The sequence below is a fragment of the Mastacembelus armatus genome, chromosome 7 (assembly GCF_900324485.2).
Source record: "Mastacembelus armatus chromosome 7, fMasArm1.2, whole genome shotgun sequence".
NCBI lineage: Eukaryota > Metazoa > Chordata > Actinopteri > Synbranchiformes > Mastacembelidae > Mastacembelus > Mastacembelus armatus.
This window is the reverse complement of record NC_046639.1, coordinates 21,246,434-21,267,244: the sequence shown is the minus strand read 5'-3', so window position 1 is coordinate 21,267,244 and position 20,811 is coordinate 21,246,434. Positions and strand designations below refer to the sequence as shown.

Sequence of the window (20,811 nt, the reverse complement as noted above, 5' to 3'; positions counted from 1 at the left end):
AGAAATGTACTCCAAAATCCAGTTGGGTTGTTGTACAGATACATTACTGTAGTGATGATGACTGGAGGATGATTTCTGCATCAAAAAAATGTTTTTTCTATTGATCTTTTAATAAAGGATGCCAATTAAATTCCATCTTCTCCAGAACCATCTAAATTTACCAAATATTCTACATTAAATTGATATATATATAACCTCTCATGACTGGTTACTAAGTGATACACATGCCCATGTTATGTGTTCCATTATTAGGATACAGGTTCGACAAAGCTCTTTATATTAATCACTTATTGTAAAGAACTGAATATGTGCATGAAATATGTCAGTTGAAAATAAATAAAGCAAATAATAGTAATAAGTGAGACTGCCCCACTGCACCTTTATGATGACCAGAATATATATTTTTTTGTATGTAGTGCACCCAACCATCTATTATCTATTATGCTTATCCTGTACAGGTTCATGGAGGGGCTGGAGCCAATCCCAGCTGACAGTGGGTGAGAGGTGGGGTACACCCTGGACAGATCACCATTCTATCACAGGGCTGACACACAGAGACAGTCATGTTCACACTCACAGGCAATTTAGAGTTACCAATTAACCTAACCCCAAAACCACATGTCTTTGGTCTGTGGGAGGACAGAGCAGTACCTGCAGAAAATCCACACACACATATGGCGCATTTGTAATTTCCACACAGAAAGGGCCCAGGGTCAAATGGCATTTGATCCACTACAGCAGATGTTTATCCGACAACGTTGTTAATAAATTTAAGAAAATGATTCCATCTTTATTTGCATCTATGCCAAGTATAAACATAGTGGAGGGCAGCTGCCTCAATCCCACTCCCTACCAAATTGATCATGTTGTTGACAGTGCTGTAACCTCACTGCGTGAAACGCTTGATTCTGTGGCCCCTCTGAAAAAGAAGTTAGTGAATCAGAGAAGACTAGCCCCATGGTATAATTTACATGTTCGTACCTTAAAGCAGGCATCACGAAGGCTGGAAAGGAAGTGGCGTTCCACAAACTTAGAGGAAATTTTTCTAGCCTGGAAAAACAGTCTACTAACATATAAAAAAGCTCTCCGTAAAGCCAGAACTGCATACTATTCATCACTAATAGAGGAAAATAATAACAATCCCAGGTTTCTTTTCAGCACTGTAGCCAGGCTGACAAAAAGTCACAGCTCTGTTGAGCCTAGTGTTCCCTTAGCTCTCAGCAGTGATGAATTTATGAGTTTCTTTACAAATAAAACCACAACTATTAGAGATAAAATTCAGCAGATGCTTCCTATACCTGCAATAAATGAATCTTCTACTACAGTAGCTCTTGAATCATCTGTAGGACCTCAGTTATGTTTAGACTGCTTCTCTCCCATAGATCTCTCTGAATTTACATCAGTAGTTGCTTCATCGAAATCATCAACGTGTCTCTTAGACCCCATCCCGACTAGACTGCTTAAAGGCACCCTGCCATTAATGAACTCATCTTTATTGGACTTGGTAAATTTATCTCTAGTATCAGGCTACGTACCACAGGCCTTTAAGACTGCAGTAATCAAACCTTTACTCAAAAAGCCTAGTCTTGATCCAAGAGTCTTGGCTAATTATAGACCAATATCCAACCTGCCATTTATTTCTAAAATCCTAGAAAAAGCTGTTGCTAAGCAGCTATCAGACCACTTACACAGGAATGAACTATTTGAAGATTTTCAATCAGGATTTAGAGCACATCATAGTACAGAAACAGCACTGTTGAAAGTTACCAACGATCTTCTCTTAGCCTCAGATAATAGACTTGTTTCGATACTTGTCCTCCTAGACCTTAGTGCAGCATTCGACACCATTGACCACAACATCTTATTACAGAGACTGGAGCATGTGATTGGTATCAGAGGAACAGCGTTAAAGTGGTTCCAATCCTATTTATCGGACAGATTCCAGTTTGTTCATGTCCATGATGAACCTTCCACACGAACAAAAGTTAGTTATGGAGTTCCACAAGGTTCTGTGCTAGGACCGATTCTGTTCACCCTGTACATGCTTCCTTTAGGATATGTCATTAGGAAGCACTCTATTAATTACCACTGCTATGCAGATGACACTCAGTTATATCTATCTATTAAACCTGTTAACACAAACCAATTAACCAGACTTCAAGCCTGTCTAACTGACATAAAGGCCTGGATGACCAGTAACCTTTTACTTTTAAACTCGGAGAAAACAGAAGTCATTATATTTGGGCCAAAAAATCTCAGAAATAACTTTTCTAAAATTATAGCTACTCTAGATGGCATAGCCCTGGCCTCCAGCACTACTGTAAAAAACCTTGGAGTTATTTTTGACCAGGACATGTCCTTTAACTCACACATAAAACAAATTTCTAGAACCGCATTCTTTCACCTGCGCAACATTTCCAAAATTAGGAACATCCTGTCTCAAAATGATGCAGAAAAACTAGTCCATGCATTTGTTACCTCAAGGCTAGATTACTGTAACTCATTACTATCTGGATGTCCCAATATCTCAATAAAAAGCCTCCAATTAATCCAGAATGCCTCAGCCAGAGTCCTGACAGGAACTAGCAAGAGAGATCATATTTCTCCTATATTGGCTTCTCTTCATTGGCTCCCTGTAAAATATAGAATAGAATTTAAAATCCTTCTTCTCACATACAAATCCCTTCATAATCAAGCTCCTTCATACCTTAAAGACCTCATAGTACCATATTATCCCAATAGACCACCACCACAAGCTCCTCTCCTATGGAACCAGCTCCCAGTCTGGGTTCAGGAGGCAGACACTCTCTGTACTTTTAAGGCTAGACTTAAAACCTTCCTCTTTGACAAAGCATATAGTTAGGGCTGGCTTCAGGCAACCCTGAACCATCCCTTAGTTATGCTGCACTGAGCTCCCCAACGCCCCCCCCCCCAGGTGTCCCTGGTCCTGGAGCTGTATATCGTTGATGTGCAGTTACTGGTCCCACCAACCTGCAGTGTCTATTTGTTGTTTATTGTTGCTGTTCTTTTCTCTCTGCTCTATCCACTCACCCCAACCGGTCGAGGCAGATGGCCGCCCAAACTGAGCCCGGTTCTGCTGGAGGTTTTTTCTTCCGTTAAAGGGAGTTTTTCCTCTCCACTGTGCTTGCTCATAAGGGAATTGTTGGGTTTTTAGTTTTAGTTTTTGTAAAGTGCCTTGAGATGATTTGTATTGTGATTTGGCGCTATACAAATAAAAATGAATTGAATTGAATTTGTACCCAAACCTTCTTCATATGAACTGACAGTGCTAACTAACATTATTTGTCCCACATGGTCCACCACAGCACAAATACCACCAGTAATAAATGCAATGGACATATGTATCAGTGTAGGTGGACTAGGGTACTCACTGATTCTTAACTAACTTCCACTATAGAAAATGAACCAATAGGCTGCTGTCCTCGCTTTATGGGCTGGTTAGTGGCCAATACATTTTTTAAAAATTAAAACAATGTATTAAATGATATCACTGCCAAAGTCTCCACAATTAAGTGGAGTTTCTTCTAAGAAAGCATTTTGTTTTCTAGGAGGTTTGGAGTATTTTTAGTATCACCTTTATTTTATGTCGTAATAGTAAACTGGAGAGCCTGTAGAAGTTTTTGACCACAAATTAAGAGCAGTTAATCACTCAGTGGCACTCTCCAATTCTGACTTCACTTCAATGGACCATAGCAAAATAGTTCCACTCAAACTAAATGTAAATCACTTCAATACTGTAAAATCATTTACAAAACCATCCTATTTTTAAGCTATGTGTATATACAGTATGTGAGTTATGACAACGCACATTGTGAGTCAAATTCCTAGTTCCTAAAAACATACTTGGCAATAAAGATGATTCTGACTTTGAATGTCTTCTACATGGATCATTAACTGATAAGGATGCTGTCTTTGAGCATTTTTTTAGCCGTATATCATGTATGTGTAAGATCTACTTTCTCGTTCTAAAACAATAAGCTGGAAAACTAAAGTCTAAAAATGAAAATCTGATTGTTTCAAATGTAACTGTGAATCTCAACCGTAACTGTCAATGCCCACCTTTATCAGTGTAAATTAAAATGTTTACAGATATAACACAAATATTTTGAACTGTTCAAAAATTAAAGACACTAAAACTTACAAAGTCCAGACAGAAATGAATGAACACAGATTTATTTCAGACATTTTGGTCGTACAAATTCACAATAAATCTGGTTCTTCCAGTCAGCCTTAACCATGTTTTTTTTTTTTTTTATTCAGAGTGAAAAATGGAAGTAAAGCACGATCAAAACACCTTTTACATGCTGTAGTGGAGAGCTCATTTTCTCTCATAACAAGAGAAGAAAAAGACGATCCCAAAAATCTAATATTAAGGGGTGACTGAAAATGTATGCGGCTGCTTTTGGTGATGTCATAATGCACAACAAGATGACAGAAGTGAGACAGCAGAAAAGAGGTTCCAGAAAGAGGAGCTGTGGGTTTGACTCTTTAAGTGTGCCTGTCATGTTTATGTTTTATAAATGTAATGCTAATGTCATTTTGTGTGCAGTGATTGTTGCCTTGTAAGGATTCTCTGTCATGACACTACAAGTATCCTCCTGTCTGCATGACAGCATTATCCAGCAACCAAAAGCCAGCCAGGCTGACTGATAAAAGGAAGAGAGGACTGACTCACATCTGCTGCTCTTTGATTTTGGTATAGTAAGATCTCTGCCTCTACGTGTATTTGGATGTAACCCCTGAATCTTCTAGGTATGTGGTGCCAAAGAGGGAGTGGTAACACAGAAACTAAATGCCATTACATGAATCTGACAGCTATAAAAGGTCAAATGCAACATGTGTCTGAGGCTGCTATGTGTCTGCAGGGAGAGAGGGGGTGGGCTTTATGGAAGTTTTCAGTATGACAAGAGGAGGAGAACAAAATGAGAAGAGAAGAAAAATGGTGAGAAAGACAACCGTTGTTTTTACTGACGGCGAATTGATGACGAGTAGCTTGAGCTGCTTCTTGAGATCATCCCACCGCCGCCGCCACCGCCTATGCTCATGCCGCTGCCAAATCCACCATAGCCGCCTCCTGAGCCTCCACCCATGCCGCTGCCAAAGCCTCCACCCATGCCGCCGCCAAAGCCTCCACCCATGCCGCCGCCGCCGCCAAAGCCTCCACCCATGCCGCCGCCAAAGCCTCCGCCGCCTCCTGAGCTGCCACCTGGTGATAAAAACGTATTCAGAATAAATGGCAAAAACTTGAACTGTCTTTGAAAACCTTATTAACTAAAAAATGATGATTTACTGAGAACTAAATTGAGTTCATTGGTAAATATGAGGACATATGCTGATACTTACCAAAGCTGGTGGTTGTGGTCTGCATGTGGATTGTTGCAGGTGTACCACCGGAAGCAATTCTGCAGAAAAATATGTACATGGGAGATTAAGCTGCTGATGTTGCTTCCTGCACATTGTGATGCATTTTCTTATTAGAAATTTGATTTCCTGTGAATCTAGAGCAGCTAAGCTTTTACCTGATTTCCTCTCCCTCCAGCAGCTTCCTGTAGGTAGCGATCTCAATGTCCAGAGCCAGCTTGACGTTCATGAGCTCCTGGTACTCACGGACCTGGCGGGCCATGTCCTGTTTGGCTCTCTGCAGGGCCTCTTCCAGTTCCTTGATGCGGGCCTTGGCATCCTTCACAGCCAGCTCACCACGCTCCTCAGCCTCAGCGATCTGGGCCTCCAGGTTGGCACGCTGGAAGGTTGGACAGTTACCAGATGCTTTATATGTGATATTTGTTCATGTTGAGTGTCTGGTTTTTTGTACATTTGCTAAACCATTGACGCCATTTTAAATCCTGGGTGGGGTGCATATCTGGTAGGTCAGTAGGGAACTGTATCTTACCTGTGCCTTGACTGCCTCAATCTCATTCTGTAGGCGGCTAATTGCACGATTGAGTTCAGCAATCTCACTCTTGGTGCTGCGAAGGTCATCTCCAGCCTGGCCAACAGAGGCCTGCATCTCCTGGAACTGAACGAATAAGAATATATAAATAACTGTTATTATGGTTGCCAGAGATGATCCACTTCAATTTTTTTTGCACGTGTTTCAGATTGTACTTGTTGATGAGATAATTTTCTCTACCTTCGCCTGGTACCAGCCCTCTGCCTCGGCACGTGATTTTTTGGCTACGTCTTCATACTGAGCCTTGACCTCAGCCACAATGGAGTCCATGTCCAGGTTGCGGGTGTTGTCCATCTCCACAATGACTGAAGTGTCCTTGATCTGTCCCTGGAGATCATTCAGTTCCTGCACAAAAGATATATGTCATTTTTAAAAATGAAATGAAAAGGGTTAGAGATTAAAGCAACTATGATATCTATTTTTGTTCTATGTGCCCAACAGATGCATTTAATGGACACTTCGTTGTGAGGTAAATGAAGACATGAGAACAAAGAAACATGATCAGGTTGAAGTGTGATTCATTTTTCTTACCGCCTCAAAGACACTTCTGAGGAAGTTAATCTCATCCTGAAGGCTGTCAACCTTAGCCTCCAGCTCAACTTTGTTCATGTAGGCACCATCGACATCCTGAAGGTGGAGAAGAAGAAGAAAACATTTGCATTGGTGACAATTGATCTAACTCTGGTAGCGACAGAATGGCATGATAGACAGGCTTTATAATCACAGATACACTCACCTTCTTGAGAAGCACAAACTCATTCTCCACAGCAGCACGCTTGTTGATTTCATCTTCATATCTGACACAAACAAATCATGGAAAAGTTAGTAGATGGAAAATGGTTGTTCAATGTGCTTGTTGTCCTTCTCTGGGATTAGCTCACTTGTTCTTGAAGTCCTCCACCAGTCCCTGCATATTCTTCAGCTCACTCTCCAGTTTGAGCTTCTCATTGCCAAGCCCATCCAGCTGTCTGCGCAGGTTGGCAATATAGGCCTCGAACATGGCATCGATGTTGGAGCGGGAGGTGGTCTGATCCTGCAGGAGGCTCCATTTGGTCTCCAGCACTTTGTTCTGCTGCTCCAGGTAGCGGACCTAGTAGGAAAAAAAACATTTGCCAAATTCAGATCCATTCTCCCCCAGAGAAAGATAATCCTTTGGAAATGACTCCAAAATTATATTAATCAGATTGTTCCACTGTAATCATATCTATAGATCTGCATGTTTTGCAATATCTGTTTTTATTTGATAAGCCAGTTTCAGCAAACTACAAATAAAATGGCAAAAAAATGGATTACATTTACTGTCCCCTTTCTTCAAGATGAGACATGCTGATCCTGAGGTAAAGAGATGTTTGTCTTCTTTGTTTTACTTTGCTCAGGTGATCCATCGGGCCACACCTCTGTGTGACTTTCCCACACAAAAGCTCTTCTATGCACCAATGTTGGCAACTGCTGTATTAAAATGTCCCTCAGGGAAAGGATGTTCTAGAAACAATCCACTGTGGAAGCTCTCTCCACAATATATTTAAACTGTACTAATGAGATCATAGAGAACATCTGACATGATCCTGAGGTCTGAGGTACCTATCTCAATGCTCATTCCAAGAGGACAGAAGATGCATGCGAGACACACCTGGAGTGCTCTGCCATCCAGGTTTGAAGCCTACATAAGGTAGAGCCCATCCCACCATTTTGGGTGTGTATGTATGTCTGTAAGGTTTTTTTTTTTTGGTGAGGTGTCCTGTATAGTGCCACACCTCAGCCTAGCTCCTCCCCATAGACTTCTAAAATTACTGCCCCCCCCCCATACCCTCCAGGATGCATACTTTCACTGAGTGAACTTGCCCGCTTCAACCCTCAATAATTAACAGTACACACCTGAAGGTATTAACTGTCACGTCAATCGAGTGCAGATATTTTAAAGACATACCATTTAATATTGCTATTATAATATATATTAAAAAATAATATTCAGTAAACACTCAATTCAAAATACTTTCCGACTGCTTCTACCTGCATTAGTCTGAAAGACCAGGATGAGATCTGATCACATGTGTGAGGACAGATGAGGTGTGGTATGTACACACTGCAGAAAAAGCTAACTGAGCATTTTCTCATGCAGGGTGTGGCTGACCTGTTTTTCATTTTAATGTCAGAGAGAATGTAGATATTTGTAGATGAAGGAATTAAAAAATGTAGTATTATGGATAAATGCTAACTGTTAATGCAAACGCCCTTTTATAATATTAGCCAGAATCCTGAGTTAAAGGTATTCAGCAATGTATTGCATATAGTTAAGGTGGGATCCACTTTCTGAAGCATAATTGAAAGCTTGTGAGTCCTTACTACCATGAGAATACTGAGAGCTGATAACCAGATCCCTTCCTCCGGTCACATTAGGAGCCACCAGTCATTGGATACAAACACTCTAGTGTTCGTATGTCACTTTACACAGACAGTTGGAAAGGGGCCACTCATGGTGACAAAGATGGTAAAGTAGTGGTGTTTGCAGTTTCAGCATAGAGGCTTTTGGATGCACCGCATTGCTTTACATAAGAACAGTATGTGAGAGGTGCCTATATAATATTGTGCATGGTGGTATTAGGTTTCCAATATCTCCAACTAGGCCATCAGTGTTTACATTGTTCAGGTTTGGATCAGTTGCTCTGTAATATTTAATGAGCCCAGCTGACTCATTAGACACTCTATGCTGCAGTTCATCCTTACACAAACCAATGAACTCAACTGTGTGCAGTGCATCTACCATCTCTTCCTAATATTTCTTCCTCAGTTGATTCATATGAACATGTATCATTAAGTCAAATTTCAAATTAAATACCTTAAATTACATGCCAAAGGCATTTAAAAAATATAAAAAGATGACAGATTTTTTGGAGTGTAATATAAAGTCAAGTTGTCTTAATAATGAATAGAACAGAACCTTACCTTGTCAATGAAGACGGCAAATCGGTTGTTTAGAGTCTTGATCTGCTCCTTCTCTTGAGTACGGACCTGCTGGATGTTAGGGTCGATCTGAAGGTTTATTGGGGCCAGCAGGCTTGGGTTGACCTGGACATTTGTGATTGGTGGTATGAAAGCTCCACTACCACCCCCACCACCACCACCAAAGCCAAGACCGAGACCACCACCAAAACCACCGCCAGCACCATAACCACCGCCAGCACCAAAACCACCGCCAGCACCAAAACCACTGCCAGCACCATAACCACCGCCAGCACCATAACCACCGCCAGCACCACCTCCGTAGCCACCCATGCTTGACCTAAGCATTCCACCACCACTACTGGCTGCTGACACTGAGTATGCTGGCCTGCTGCTGCTGTAACTGACAGATTTTGAGGAAAATGATCTTCCTGAACGGCCGCTGCCACCACCACCGAAACTGCCGAAACCTCCACCACCTCCACCACCGCCACCTCCACTGGACTTGAAAGATGTTTTAACTGAATATGATTGACTCATGGCTGGTTTTGTTTCTTCCAAAGGATTCACAGAACAAAAAAGGATAGAGAGAGAAAGGTTTGGCAGAGCAGTAGAGCACACTAAGAGGAGAGTCAAGTCCCTCTAAGTGTCTTCTCCCTGTGTGCGATGGATTTTTATCTGCCTGAGAAGGAGATCCCAGGGAGCTCCACCTATTCTGCAACACCCCTTCAACTCTCCTCCAATTAAATGGATCCTGGAAGGCAGACTTGTAGGTAGATTGGTTTGGAGCAGCTAAGCTTGTTAGACAGGTAACAGTGCCACACCTGTAAAATGATCAGAGGCTGACACACCCAAGTCTCACAGAGGAATGGCATCAGCACCTGAGGTGAGAGGAGAGGAAAGAGATGATGAAAGACATTTTACTTCAGTAGCTGGGAGCATTCTGAGAGGTTTACGTGGTTGGAGGAGATAGAGGGTGGGGTAGGGACATGTACAGTCACTCATCTACCATTTTCTGCTTTTTTTAAGATAGATAAAATCGAGCTAGATCATTCAGATTCATGTTGCATGCAAAACATGTTACATGCAAATATATTTAACATTTAGATGTTATATATGCATTTGTGCATAGATATCTATAGACACAAAAATTCGCATTATACACTACTGAAAACACTCCTTGTTGAAATTACAGTACAATGACTATATATAATATAATCTCCTTGTGCTCCTTACAAATGTAATTCTACTTTTATGTAAATTCACAAAACCACCTGACTCGCATAATGCGCTTTCCATATGTGCCAATTGTTTTCGTGATTTTGCAATCACAGACTAAACAACAAAAAAGAATACAACAGACAGATGCAAACCAAATAATCATGTCCGTTTAATTCAATAATAATTGGGATTACAAAGTGACAGCCTTACTGTCACATTACTGACATTACTGCATTACTGTCAACAGTAATGCCCATTTCCCTAGTGGAATGTTGCTATTGAAATTTTTATAAATACTTTATCAGCTATTTCAGTTATAAAACTTATAAGAAAGTAGGATCATTTGATGCACACTGAAAATAAGTTGCATTTCTAATATACTCTTAGATATTAGGTATATGCCAATAAGGAAAGAACAGATTATGCAGAATATTTAAAGGAGGATGGATTATTTGTAGTAGAGGGTAGAACATACACCTATACAGTATACTAGGCCATTCAGTGAATGTAATCTGTAGTTAGGGTGACAAAGTAATGGCAGATGACAGCAGGCACATTTCACAAAAAAAAAAAAAAAAAGAAATGGAAAAAAAGCAATAGCTTAACTTACTGTAACTGGTAAATAGCAACTAGTATTAAAGTAGCTTTAAATTTTGCACAGTAGTAGTAAAAAAAGATAGTCCACAAGAGAAAACTGGTTTTTCAAGCGGTTCCCTACAGGGATCAAGGTACTTACCATCTGCACAAAATCAGATTGACACACAGTAGGGAATATACAGTGAAAATGTCTAATATAAATTAATTGGCATTTCAGAAATATGCACAAATTTGTCTTAAAAAAACCTCTACATTTTATTAGCCTGAAAGAAAAAGCACTATGCTAAAAGATGAAATAAAATGAAGTTGAAGCAGAATAGTACATGGGGCAGAGAAATAAAGTAATTCAGAATAAACAGATAAAATACACTAAGAAATGAGTCTCAAATTGCAGAGTTCCTTTTTAGTTCCATTTATGCGTTCAGGCCTGCAGCTTGTGGTTGTTTGAGGCCAATGTACATAATATTGTCAATACTTTACAATACCGCTCTGTGATAGTTTACTACAATCATCATGGTGAAGTAAATGTTACTATTTTTTTTGTTTAATTGTACATTGTGAATATTTATGGCACCTTTAAAGTTTCAACTTTGCAACTCTAAAGGATGTGATTTACAATTTGGATCTCTAATGCAGTAATGTCAGTTTGTAGCTAAAAGGACCTAGAAGTACACCAGATTTCTTGTTCTGACAGAACTGGAACTGTTGATACCTGTTGAAACCCATCTTAACAACTCTGATATAGGTGTTGGCTTCCCAGTCTCTGTACTGCAGTAGAATCTAAATGAGCTGTAGGGCACAAATGAGTCACACCCCAAAAGAAAATACCAGCACTTCACTCTCACTTCCAACATTCTCTTGTCATGTTCATATGTAACTTGTATTTTCATTGTACCTTCATCCATGTGTCTTTTAATAAAACATGTTTTATGGGCAACACATTACAGAAAATATGTTAAAATCTGCAAAATATTTACTATGTTCACTGCTTGTAGCTGCATTTACAGCTGACCTACAACAGGGTTGCTGTAGCTCAGGAGGTAGAGGGGGTTGTCCACCAACCAGAACTCTGGCTTCTCCATTACAAAAGACACTGAACCATAAGTTGCTCCTGGTCTGTGACTAGGTGTAAATAGGTGAATGGGCAAACAATGTATAGTGCTTTGGTAATATAAGTATACAGGACCATTTACCATATGAATGAAATTAACACAGCTAAATTGGGTGTGGCAGGGCAGATTATCCTTGGGTACAGTGAGATCAAACTGGTCTCAGCCCACTGCTCTGCAGACAAAAATGTCAGCACTGTAGGTAAACACTAAGTACATTTTCTAGATCACACAGCACAAAGTGCTTAAAGGCAAGACTAATCGCTGCTTTTTTAAGGAGTTCAGTGTTCACAGGATTGAAGAGTTTAGGAGCCACATTTTTAAAAGCACTAAAGTTTCCTTTAGTTTGATCCTACATGATCAGAGGACCCTAGAGACCTCTTGATGCAACTAGAATGAAAAGTGCATGTCATGTGGAGGAACTGTAATATTATTCAAGACCTCTGCAGAGTAACACGTACGATTTACAGTAGAAATCAAGGGTTTGCACACGCTTCTTCAGTGAACTAAATAAGTGTAGTATATGTATCCACAACTGGAAGTACATAGTATTCACAGTATGTATGTAAATAATGTGATTAAAAGTATTAAAAACTACATCTATTTACAGTGAAAGCTATAACATTTCTATGCACATTTTCAAGCACACCAAGATAACTTCAGCTGAGTAACATGACCTTTCCGTCAAAAATGATGGCCTCACCCTGTTATTGTTCTTTGCAGAAAAAAAATCACAAATAAAAAAATCATTGAATGTCACAGACAAGACATTGAATTTTGAAAGCTTTTCACATTAAACACAGTGGTACCCACAAATGTGTAACTGGACTGTACCTGATATATGACAAATGACATATCAGGCTCTCTAGTCAGCACATGTAAAGGAATGTTCACAAGCTCATTTTCTCTGTGAGAACCAATCTTGAGATGGGAGTTTACTGAAACTTGGCAAGTGGAGCTGCTGACAGAAGAAAGAGTAATTAAATGAGCATGACTTGATTTTGACGTGATGTATGTGCTACTACTTAGTGCCAACTGGGACAGCATTTGTGTTATATAAAGTTATTAATGCCATAATTTGATTATCCACTTAGAATTGATAGGGCTAGGGGCATGGTTAGGGGTTAATGTTGCAAAAATTTCAAAATGATTGTGTTTATCGTCGCAAGGGCGTATATTACTGACATACTGTGTGCCCCACCCTCACTACCTCACTGTCAAATCAGGTGAGTCAAACCAACTGAGAAACATGAAAAAAAAATGTCTCCATTTATTTTTTACGGAATCACCAGATATTACCAGATACCAGATAAAACTAGTAATCAATTTGAAAATTTGCCCATGCATTGTTGCATTTTGTTTTTCTCTGATTACATTTCTCAATTATAATGTTATGATGCCTGCATCCCCTGATGTTTATTTGGCCTTGCAAAATTGTTTTTGTATATTGATGTGTATTGATGATGCAATTATGTAGGTATCACCAACTTTAACTAAGCTGGCAGATCTGAGCTGACTGAGTGGCTATAAGCTTTGTTTAAAATCTAGCAGATACACTATTTAATGCTTTGGCAAATCAAAATTGTAATTCTTTTTTTTTTTTTTAATACTAGGGGATGGATTGTTGGGAGTTAGCTCACCTAGCTACTAGCCATAGTTAAAGAATTCCTACTGCTTAACTACAAGAGATTTCACATTAAAAGATGGCCTTATCAAAAAGTGTGAAAGTGAAATTATCTAAAATGTATCTAACACTTCAAAACATTATAATATACTGTCATAAAGATGCATCACACCAGAAGGTAATGAGCTTGGCTAAAGTAATACCTGATTTTTAAACCACCAATAGCCAGCACAGACATCACATTATATTTGCAGTGTCATTTAATGTCAGTAATTATGAAATGTCTAGTTGTTGCCAGCACAATTCGCCAAACACTGGATATATGCCAGATGTCTACTGCAACGTGTTATTAACAATTATGAATAACCATATAGGTAAAGCTTACTGTATGCATTAATCCAGGATTTAAGCTTTATTATAGTAACAGTTTTACAGGTACAGTATTATTTATCAACCACAGGCCTTAAAACAGGTCGCAGTAACTACATTGAATTTCTTCGTGATTTCTGTTGTGGTTTAACAAGCCATAAGTCTACCAAACTACTTTATAGTGTTGCAAAGCATTCATTTTTAGATTCTAATAACCTTTTCAATATCTTGGTAAGGGAGCCATAAACATGCAGTAACACAGTGAGCCTTAAAGTGTTTCTAACATTTTCTCCTCAACAGTTTGTGGAAAACCATCAGCAAATAAAATCCAGGCTCAACAGGGTCAGGGGTTGTAATCTAGCTATTTATGCAATAGAACAGATAATCTGAATTACAATATTAATAGATAATAATTTGTTAGCAGTTTAGAAAAGTGCAGCTGTATGTTTATATCTCCACTCTATAAGCTTCTGTTGCAATTGCATGCTGCAGTCAGATTTATTTTTCTCATGCTGCTATAGCAACTGCATGTGTTTTGAGTTGTCTTGGTGTATTTAATAGGTGCCATGCGAGTTCAACTAACATCTGAACATAAATCAAGAAAACCACTCAAATAATAAACCAAACAACTGAAGACAGACACTAAGTTTCCAAAATGTTTATATCAATTGTATATCATGCCATTGACAATTACCTGGTCCAATGTAATCTTATAGAAATATGTTAACTTGCATCAGTTTATATTTATATGTCCCCTGTGGGAACCACATGCTGAAACATGCATGCACACAAAAAATGTTACAACAGTTTGAAACAACTTTATATTTGGTCAGTGGCTGAACAACACACCTATTAATGTATTTGGTAAATTCAATTAAGTCTCTCACAGATGTCCAGGGTACAATGGCACAACAAACAGTTGTCAGTTCTTAATGCTTGTTTCCATCTATGTCATCTTTTTCACGTGTTCAGCCTTATATTTAAATATAGCCAGAAACAACCAGCCATATTGCACTACTTTTTAAACTTCATGATGTGAAGCTGTTTTATCTTACTGACCTACTCAGTCAGTGTTACAGTGAATTTCCCTGATTAAGGTGTGGTTCTGACTACATCTGCACACAGCTCTACTACTCCCTCTTTCACATATAGAGCATACAAGGTAGGCTGCCTTGTTTTACAAAAGCCACTACAAGGGTGTGTTAGTGGGCTGAGTCCCTCATGCCAGAGGGGAATTCTAGTAGATTGTATAAAGAGAAGATTATGAAGTTGCCACACCTTGAATGAATTAGGAAGATTCAGTATGATGGTAACTACCATGAATGCAACTTTCCCTCTGTGCAATACACAGCCCTTTCATTCAGTTTAATGACAACATTGCAAGCAGTTGCATTGCTATAGTGACCAAGCATAAAACAGTTCCTGAACATCTGAGTTACAAGTGAACACCTTAAAAAGTTGGAAGTGAAGATTTTACACTTACAGTCATTGTTTTATTGTAAAGCCAATGTACAGAGTACAGAGCCAACGTAATTTCACCTCTGACACTGCTGCTTAGAGTTAGTGTAGTGACTGTACAGTAACTTTGCAGGTAACCCATGACTTTACGGCTTCTTCTTTAAGCTTGGAATGTGGCACAAGTAGCATCTATCAAAATACCCAAATGTGCCATTCAATGGGCTACTCCTTTCTACTATTCTAACCTTCTGCAAACACGCCCAGCCCTGCAATACCCAGAGGACAAACTGGCACATTAGGGGCAGAACTGAACTTGAAGATTTCAGTGCAGAACAAGCGCCTCACATATTTCTTTGCTGCATTCACTGACATGCAAAAATATAGCAAATCTGTGTGTGGGTGTTTGCACATATACGTTTTTTTTTGTTTGTTTTTGTTGTTTGAATTTATCATTTTATGCTTTGGCCAGTGTGTGTGAATGTGTGTGAATGATTAATACATGAGACTAGCAGTGACTGTTAATGAGATCTGGGAAAGATGAACCACACCCTGGGAACAATACCTGCATCCTGAATGTACATGTGCAGACTTACTCATGTAAGCACTATTTTTTCTAACTACTTTCTCTATTTTATTTGTTTTCTATATTTTTCAATGAAAAGCAGATTCATGTTTCAGGGTATATACTAAAAACAAGGCAATGAGATTTGAAAATGTCAATTTTTAGAAAAAGTGATACCTATTATTTTGTTGCCATTCAACAACTATGTTGCCATGCCATGTAAGATCCCTGGTGCCTTGTTGTTGAACAAGGTGTCACCCATCAACATCTGGATGTTAGTAACCTCTCAGTTTTAAAGGTTGTTGCATGCTTAAAACTGGCTACTTTGTACCATAACACCACATCAGTGGACAAAAGTGTTTTTGCCTTGTAAAACATTCATAGTGTTTCATTTGGTTAAACACCCTGTCCACCTCATTTGAAGCATACCAACCCCTTAAAACTGCATGAGCTGATTTCGTGCTGTGAACACATGAACATCACATTTTAAATAGCAAACATGTTAGCAAATAGTGTTTGTTAGCAAATATTTACACATCCAACTGTTACGCAGGATTAGGATTCTTTCTGAGTCGAGCCTAAGGGAATAAAGTTCAATATTCACTCTGCTCTCTATTTGTGGTCTCTGTGAACTCATCAGGAAAATACCTGGCTCTCTGCATTTCACTATATTCACCAGCTGGTTGCCAACTGTGTCTGTCTGCTCACTGGTACAGGGTAATTTGCTTTTTTGAGTTTCTTAAAAAAACAATGCTGCAGTTCTAGCTGATATTCTCAATCCCTCTGTCACATTGATTTAACACTGCCACAGCCATCCATACCAACTTCTTGCACTGGGTGCACCTAACCTGATTTAACTTGTTTTAGGTACACCTGTGAAAAATTTTTTTTCGCAGCATTGCAAATAAACATTTAATGGATTCCTGTTTGTAATCTTAGATGCATATCAACTACCGGTCAAAAGTTTGGATACACTGTCCCATTGAATTTAAGTAAATGTGTGCAAACTTTTGATTGGTACTGTATGTACATCATTGTAAACAGGAATAATGACACAAATAAATCTGCATACAAAAGCATGAACATGAAACTGATTATTATTTTAAAATGAACAGTGTTGATAAAAAATGATATTTAAAATGCTTGACAAAATAAATTGATGACACTCTCTTGTAGCTGGTGTGCTGGAATGTACAATACAGTAAAAACAGATTACTGATGCACTATCCAACCACTCTTACAAGTTCTCAACAAAGGTGGGACAGGTGTGCAAAACCTGCTGGACTACACCAAAATTTACAGGCTTATATAACCACCTCTGTTAGGGAAGGCTGTAACATAAATCACACTGAATATGCACTGACAGAGTATGAAGTGAGTGTGCATACTACAGACAAAGATTATTAATGAAACTATTCGTTTTGACAGTGCTGTGCATGTAAGATTGACATGTACTGCAGAGATGATTTGGAGAGGGACTCTATATCTGCTCAGTGCGTGAGGCAACTTGCCAAAACTCAGCTGTTATAAAAATGTTTAGAACACATTTCTCAGTGACATTTGCAACCTCCAGCTGCTCCTCTGCAGAGCAGGCTGCCCTGGGACTCTGCTTCACCCATGAAACTAAATCTCCATTTGCTGTGAAGGTCCACACACTGAGATACCTGGAAGAGATTATTTCAAATTGTAATGTTTCAGTATGAAACATTTAAATTTGTCTGTATGCTTGTGTTAGTTTTATCAGATCATTGCAGTGGTTTATTTTTGTAACTCCAGGCTGTCACTGTCACTCCCTGAAATAGCTGAAGCTAAGTGAAGTTCACACACATACCGGTTTTGTTTCATTTAAGCACGCTACTTTTAAATAATATGTCTAAAACATCATCAGCTCATTGCATATACAGTATGAACTGGGTATGAGGTCATTTATAAACAGAGTCACCTTTATTTGTAATTGTTTACCAGAGAACACTGACTGAATATCAGAATGAGCATGCTGTGCAAGTGAAGTGCTCTCTTGGCATCCAGTTTTGCAGGATGCATAACAGACAGAATGCATACAGTGCACTGACAGCTCTGTAGTGTGAGCTAAAAGTTTAATGCAAAAGTTAGGGAACCAATTGGGGTAAATGACACAATTTGTTGATTTTGATTGTGTATAGCAGGGCCATGATCAAAGCATACCTCAAAATCCACCACTTCAAGAAAAATATGCTGAACAAACAAAGTGTAAACATATCTTATATGTTGAAATTATGTGCAGGAGGAATCGAGATATTTTCTAAATCAAATATAGAAAGAGTGCTGGTTGGCTACAAAAGCATAACTATTGACTTAGTAGGATGCCCAAACTTTTGCACATGCCACAACTGTTGTAAACATGTTTCTAAAGTCATGCATTTAATACAAATTCTAAAGTCATGCATTTATTACAAATAGTGCTTTAACATGTTTAGCTGCAGGGGCCTAATTTACTCTTTTTCACTTCAATAATCAACAAAATATGGAATTGTACAGGATTTCTGAATACAATTGTGTTAAGGAATCAGTTGACATGTCTCTCTTTATCCCTCTTTTTAGTGCCACAAATGATTCAGTTCCGTTCAGAGAGATAAATAGCATAGACTATGTAGCTTCTAAGTGTGTTTTTTTTAGCCAAGGTGGCAGCTTCCCACATATGCCTCACTGTACCCCACACATCACTGGAACTCACCTTGCTTTCTGCACCCAAGATGCTTTACATTGATCAGTACCTCTTTTCTCGTGATTTATCACCTCACTGTGAATTATCCTAGTAAACAAACTTTGGTATTTAAGCAGATATGGTGACCTCATTGTATGATAGTGTATTTAGAGGAGACCTGGAGACTACATACACTACCAGTGAAAAGTTTGACAGATCTTCTCCTTCAGTAGGTTTTCTTTACTTTTGTTATTTTCAAATTGTACATTAATACTGAAGACACTGAAACTATGACATAAAATGTATGTAATTATGTGAACAACCCTGAATATGGTTTATATTTTAGATTGTCCAAAGTTTCTGCATTTACCTTTGATGACAGCTTGGCACACTAATGGCATTCTTTCATCAGATTTCACCTGGAATGGCTTTCAATTCACAGGTGTGTCTTGTCAAGAGTTAATCTGTGACATTTTTTGCCTTCTTAATGTGCTTTAGGCCATTAGATGTCTTTTGCAGAGAAACAGTGCGCAATAACCCGAATAGCTCTACTACAACTTTACAGATCCATATTATAGCAAGAAACAGTCAAGTAAAGAGAAAAGACTGTTCATCATTACATGCATATACAGTGGGTACGGAAAGTATTCAGACCCCTTTAAATTTTTCACTCTTTGTGTCATTGCAGCCATTTGCCAAAATCAAAAAAGTTCATTTTATTTCTCATTAATGTACACTCAGCACCCCATCTTGACAGAAAAAAACAGAAATGTAGAAATTTTTGCAAATTTATTAAAAAAGAAAAACTGAAATATCACATGGTCATAAGTATTCAGACCCTTTGCAGTGACACTCATATTTAACTCACATGCTGTCCATTTCTTCTGATCCTCCTTGAGATGGTTCTGCTCCTTCATTGGAGTCCAGCTGTGTTTAATTAAACTGATTGGACTTGATTAGGAAAGGCACACACCTGTCTATATAAGACCTTACAGCTCACAGTGCATGTCAGAGCAAATGAGAATCATGAGGTCGAAGAAACTGCCCAAGGAGCTTAGAGACAGAACTGTGGCAAGGCACAGATCTGGCCAAGGTTACAAAAGAATTTCTGCAGCACTCAAGGTTCCTAAGAGCACAGTGGCCTCCATAATCCTCAAATGGAAAAAGTTTGGGACGACCAGAACTCTTCCTAGACCTGGCCGTCCAGCCAAACTGAGCAATCGTGGGAGAAGAGCCTTGGTGAGAGAGGTAAAGAAGAACCCAAAGATCACTGTGGCTGAGCTCCAGAGATGCAGTAGGGAGATGGGAGAAAGTTCCACAAAGTCAACTATCACTGCAGACCTCCACCAGTCGGGGCTTTATGGCAGAGTGGCCTGACGGAAGCCTCTCCTCAGTGCAAGACACATGAAAGCCCGCACAGAGTTTGCCAAAAAACACATGAAGGACTCCCAGACTATGAGAAATAAGATTCTCTGGTCTGATGAGACCAAGATTGAACTTTTTGGCATTAATTCTAAGCGGTATGTGTGGAGAAAACCAGGCACTGCTCATCACCTGCCCAATACAATCCCTACAGTGAAACATGGTGATGGGAGCATCATGTTGTGGGGGTGTTTTTCAGCTGCAGGGACAGGACGACTGGTTGCAACTGAAGGAAAGATGAATGTAGCCAAGTACAGAGATATCCTGGAAGAAAACCTCTTCCAGAGTGCTCAGGACCTCAGACTGGGCCGAAGGTTCACCTTTCAACAGGACAATGACCCTAAGCACACAGCTAAAATAACAAAGGAGTGGCTTTGGAACAACTCTGTGACCGTTCTTGACTGGCCCAGCCAGAGCCCTGACCGAAACCCAATTGAGCATCTCTGGAGAGACCTGAAAATGGCTGTCCACCAACGTTCACCATCCACCCTGACAGAACTGGAGAGGATCTGCAAGGAAGAATGGCAGAGGATCCCCAAATCCAGGTGTGAAAAACTTGTTGCATCATTCCCAAGAAGACTCATGGCTGTACTAGCTCAAAAGGGTGCTTCTACTCAATACTGAGCACAGGGTCTGAATACTTATGACCATGTGATATTTCAGTTTTTCTTTTTTAATAAATTTGCAAAAATTTCTACATTTCTGTTTTTTTCTGTCAAGATGGGGTGCTAAGTGTACATTAATGAGAAATAAAATGAACTTTTTTGATTTTGGCAAATGGCAGCAATGACACAAAGAGTGAAAAATTTAAAGGGGTCTGAATACTTTCTGTACCTACCGTATAAGTGCAGTTGC

At 39.2% G+C, this 20,811-nt stretch overlaps 1 protein-coding gene across 1 annotated transcript; it reads right to left on the bottom strand.

Moving 5' to 3' along the window:
• Positions 1-4,177: 4,177 nt before the first annotated feature.
• LOC113145148 (keratin, type II cytoskeletal cochleal-like) lies at positions 4,178-9,561 on the bottom strand. The gene is made up of 9 exons (XM_026331551.1): positions 8,915-9,561; positions 6,853-7,061; positions 6,708-6,768; positions 6,503-6,598; positions 6,152-6,316; positions 5,912-6,037; positions 5,541-5,761; positions 5,365-5,423; positions 4,178-5,227 (listed from the first exon to the last, which is right to left on the bottom strand). Exons 1-9 carry the CDS (start codon positions 9,449-9,451, stop codon positions 4,986-4,988), a joined length of 1,716 nt encoding a protein of 571 aa, XP_026187336.1. The 5' UTR covers positions 9,452-9,561; the 3' UTR covers positions 4,178-4,985.
• Between the last annotated feature and the right edge of the window lie 11,250 nt (positions 9,562-20,811).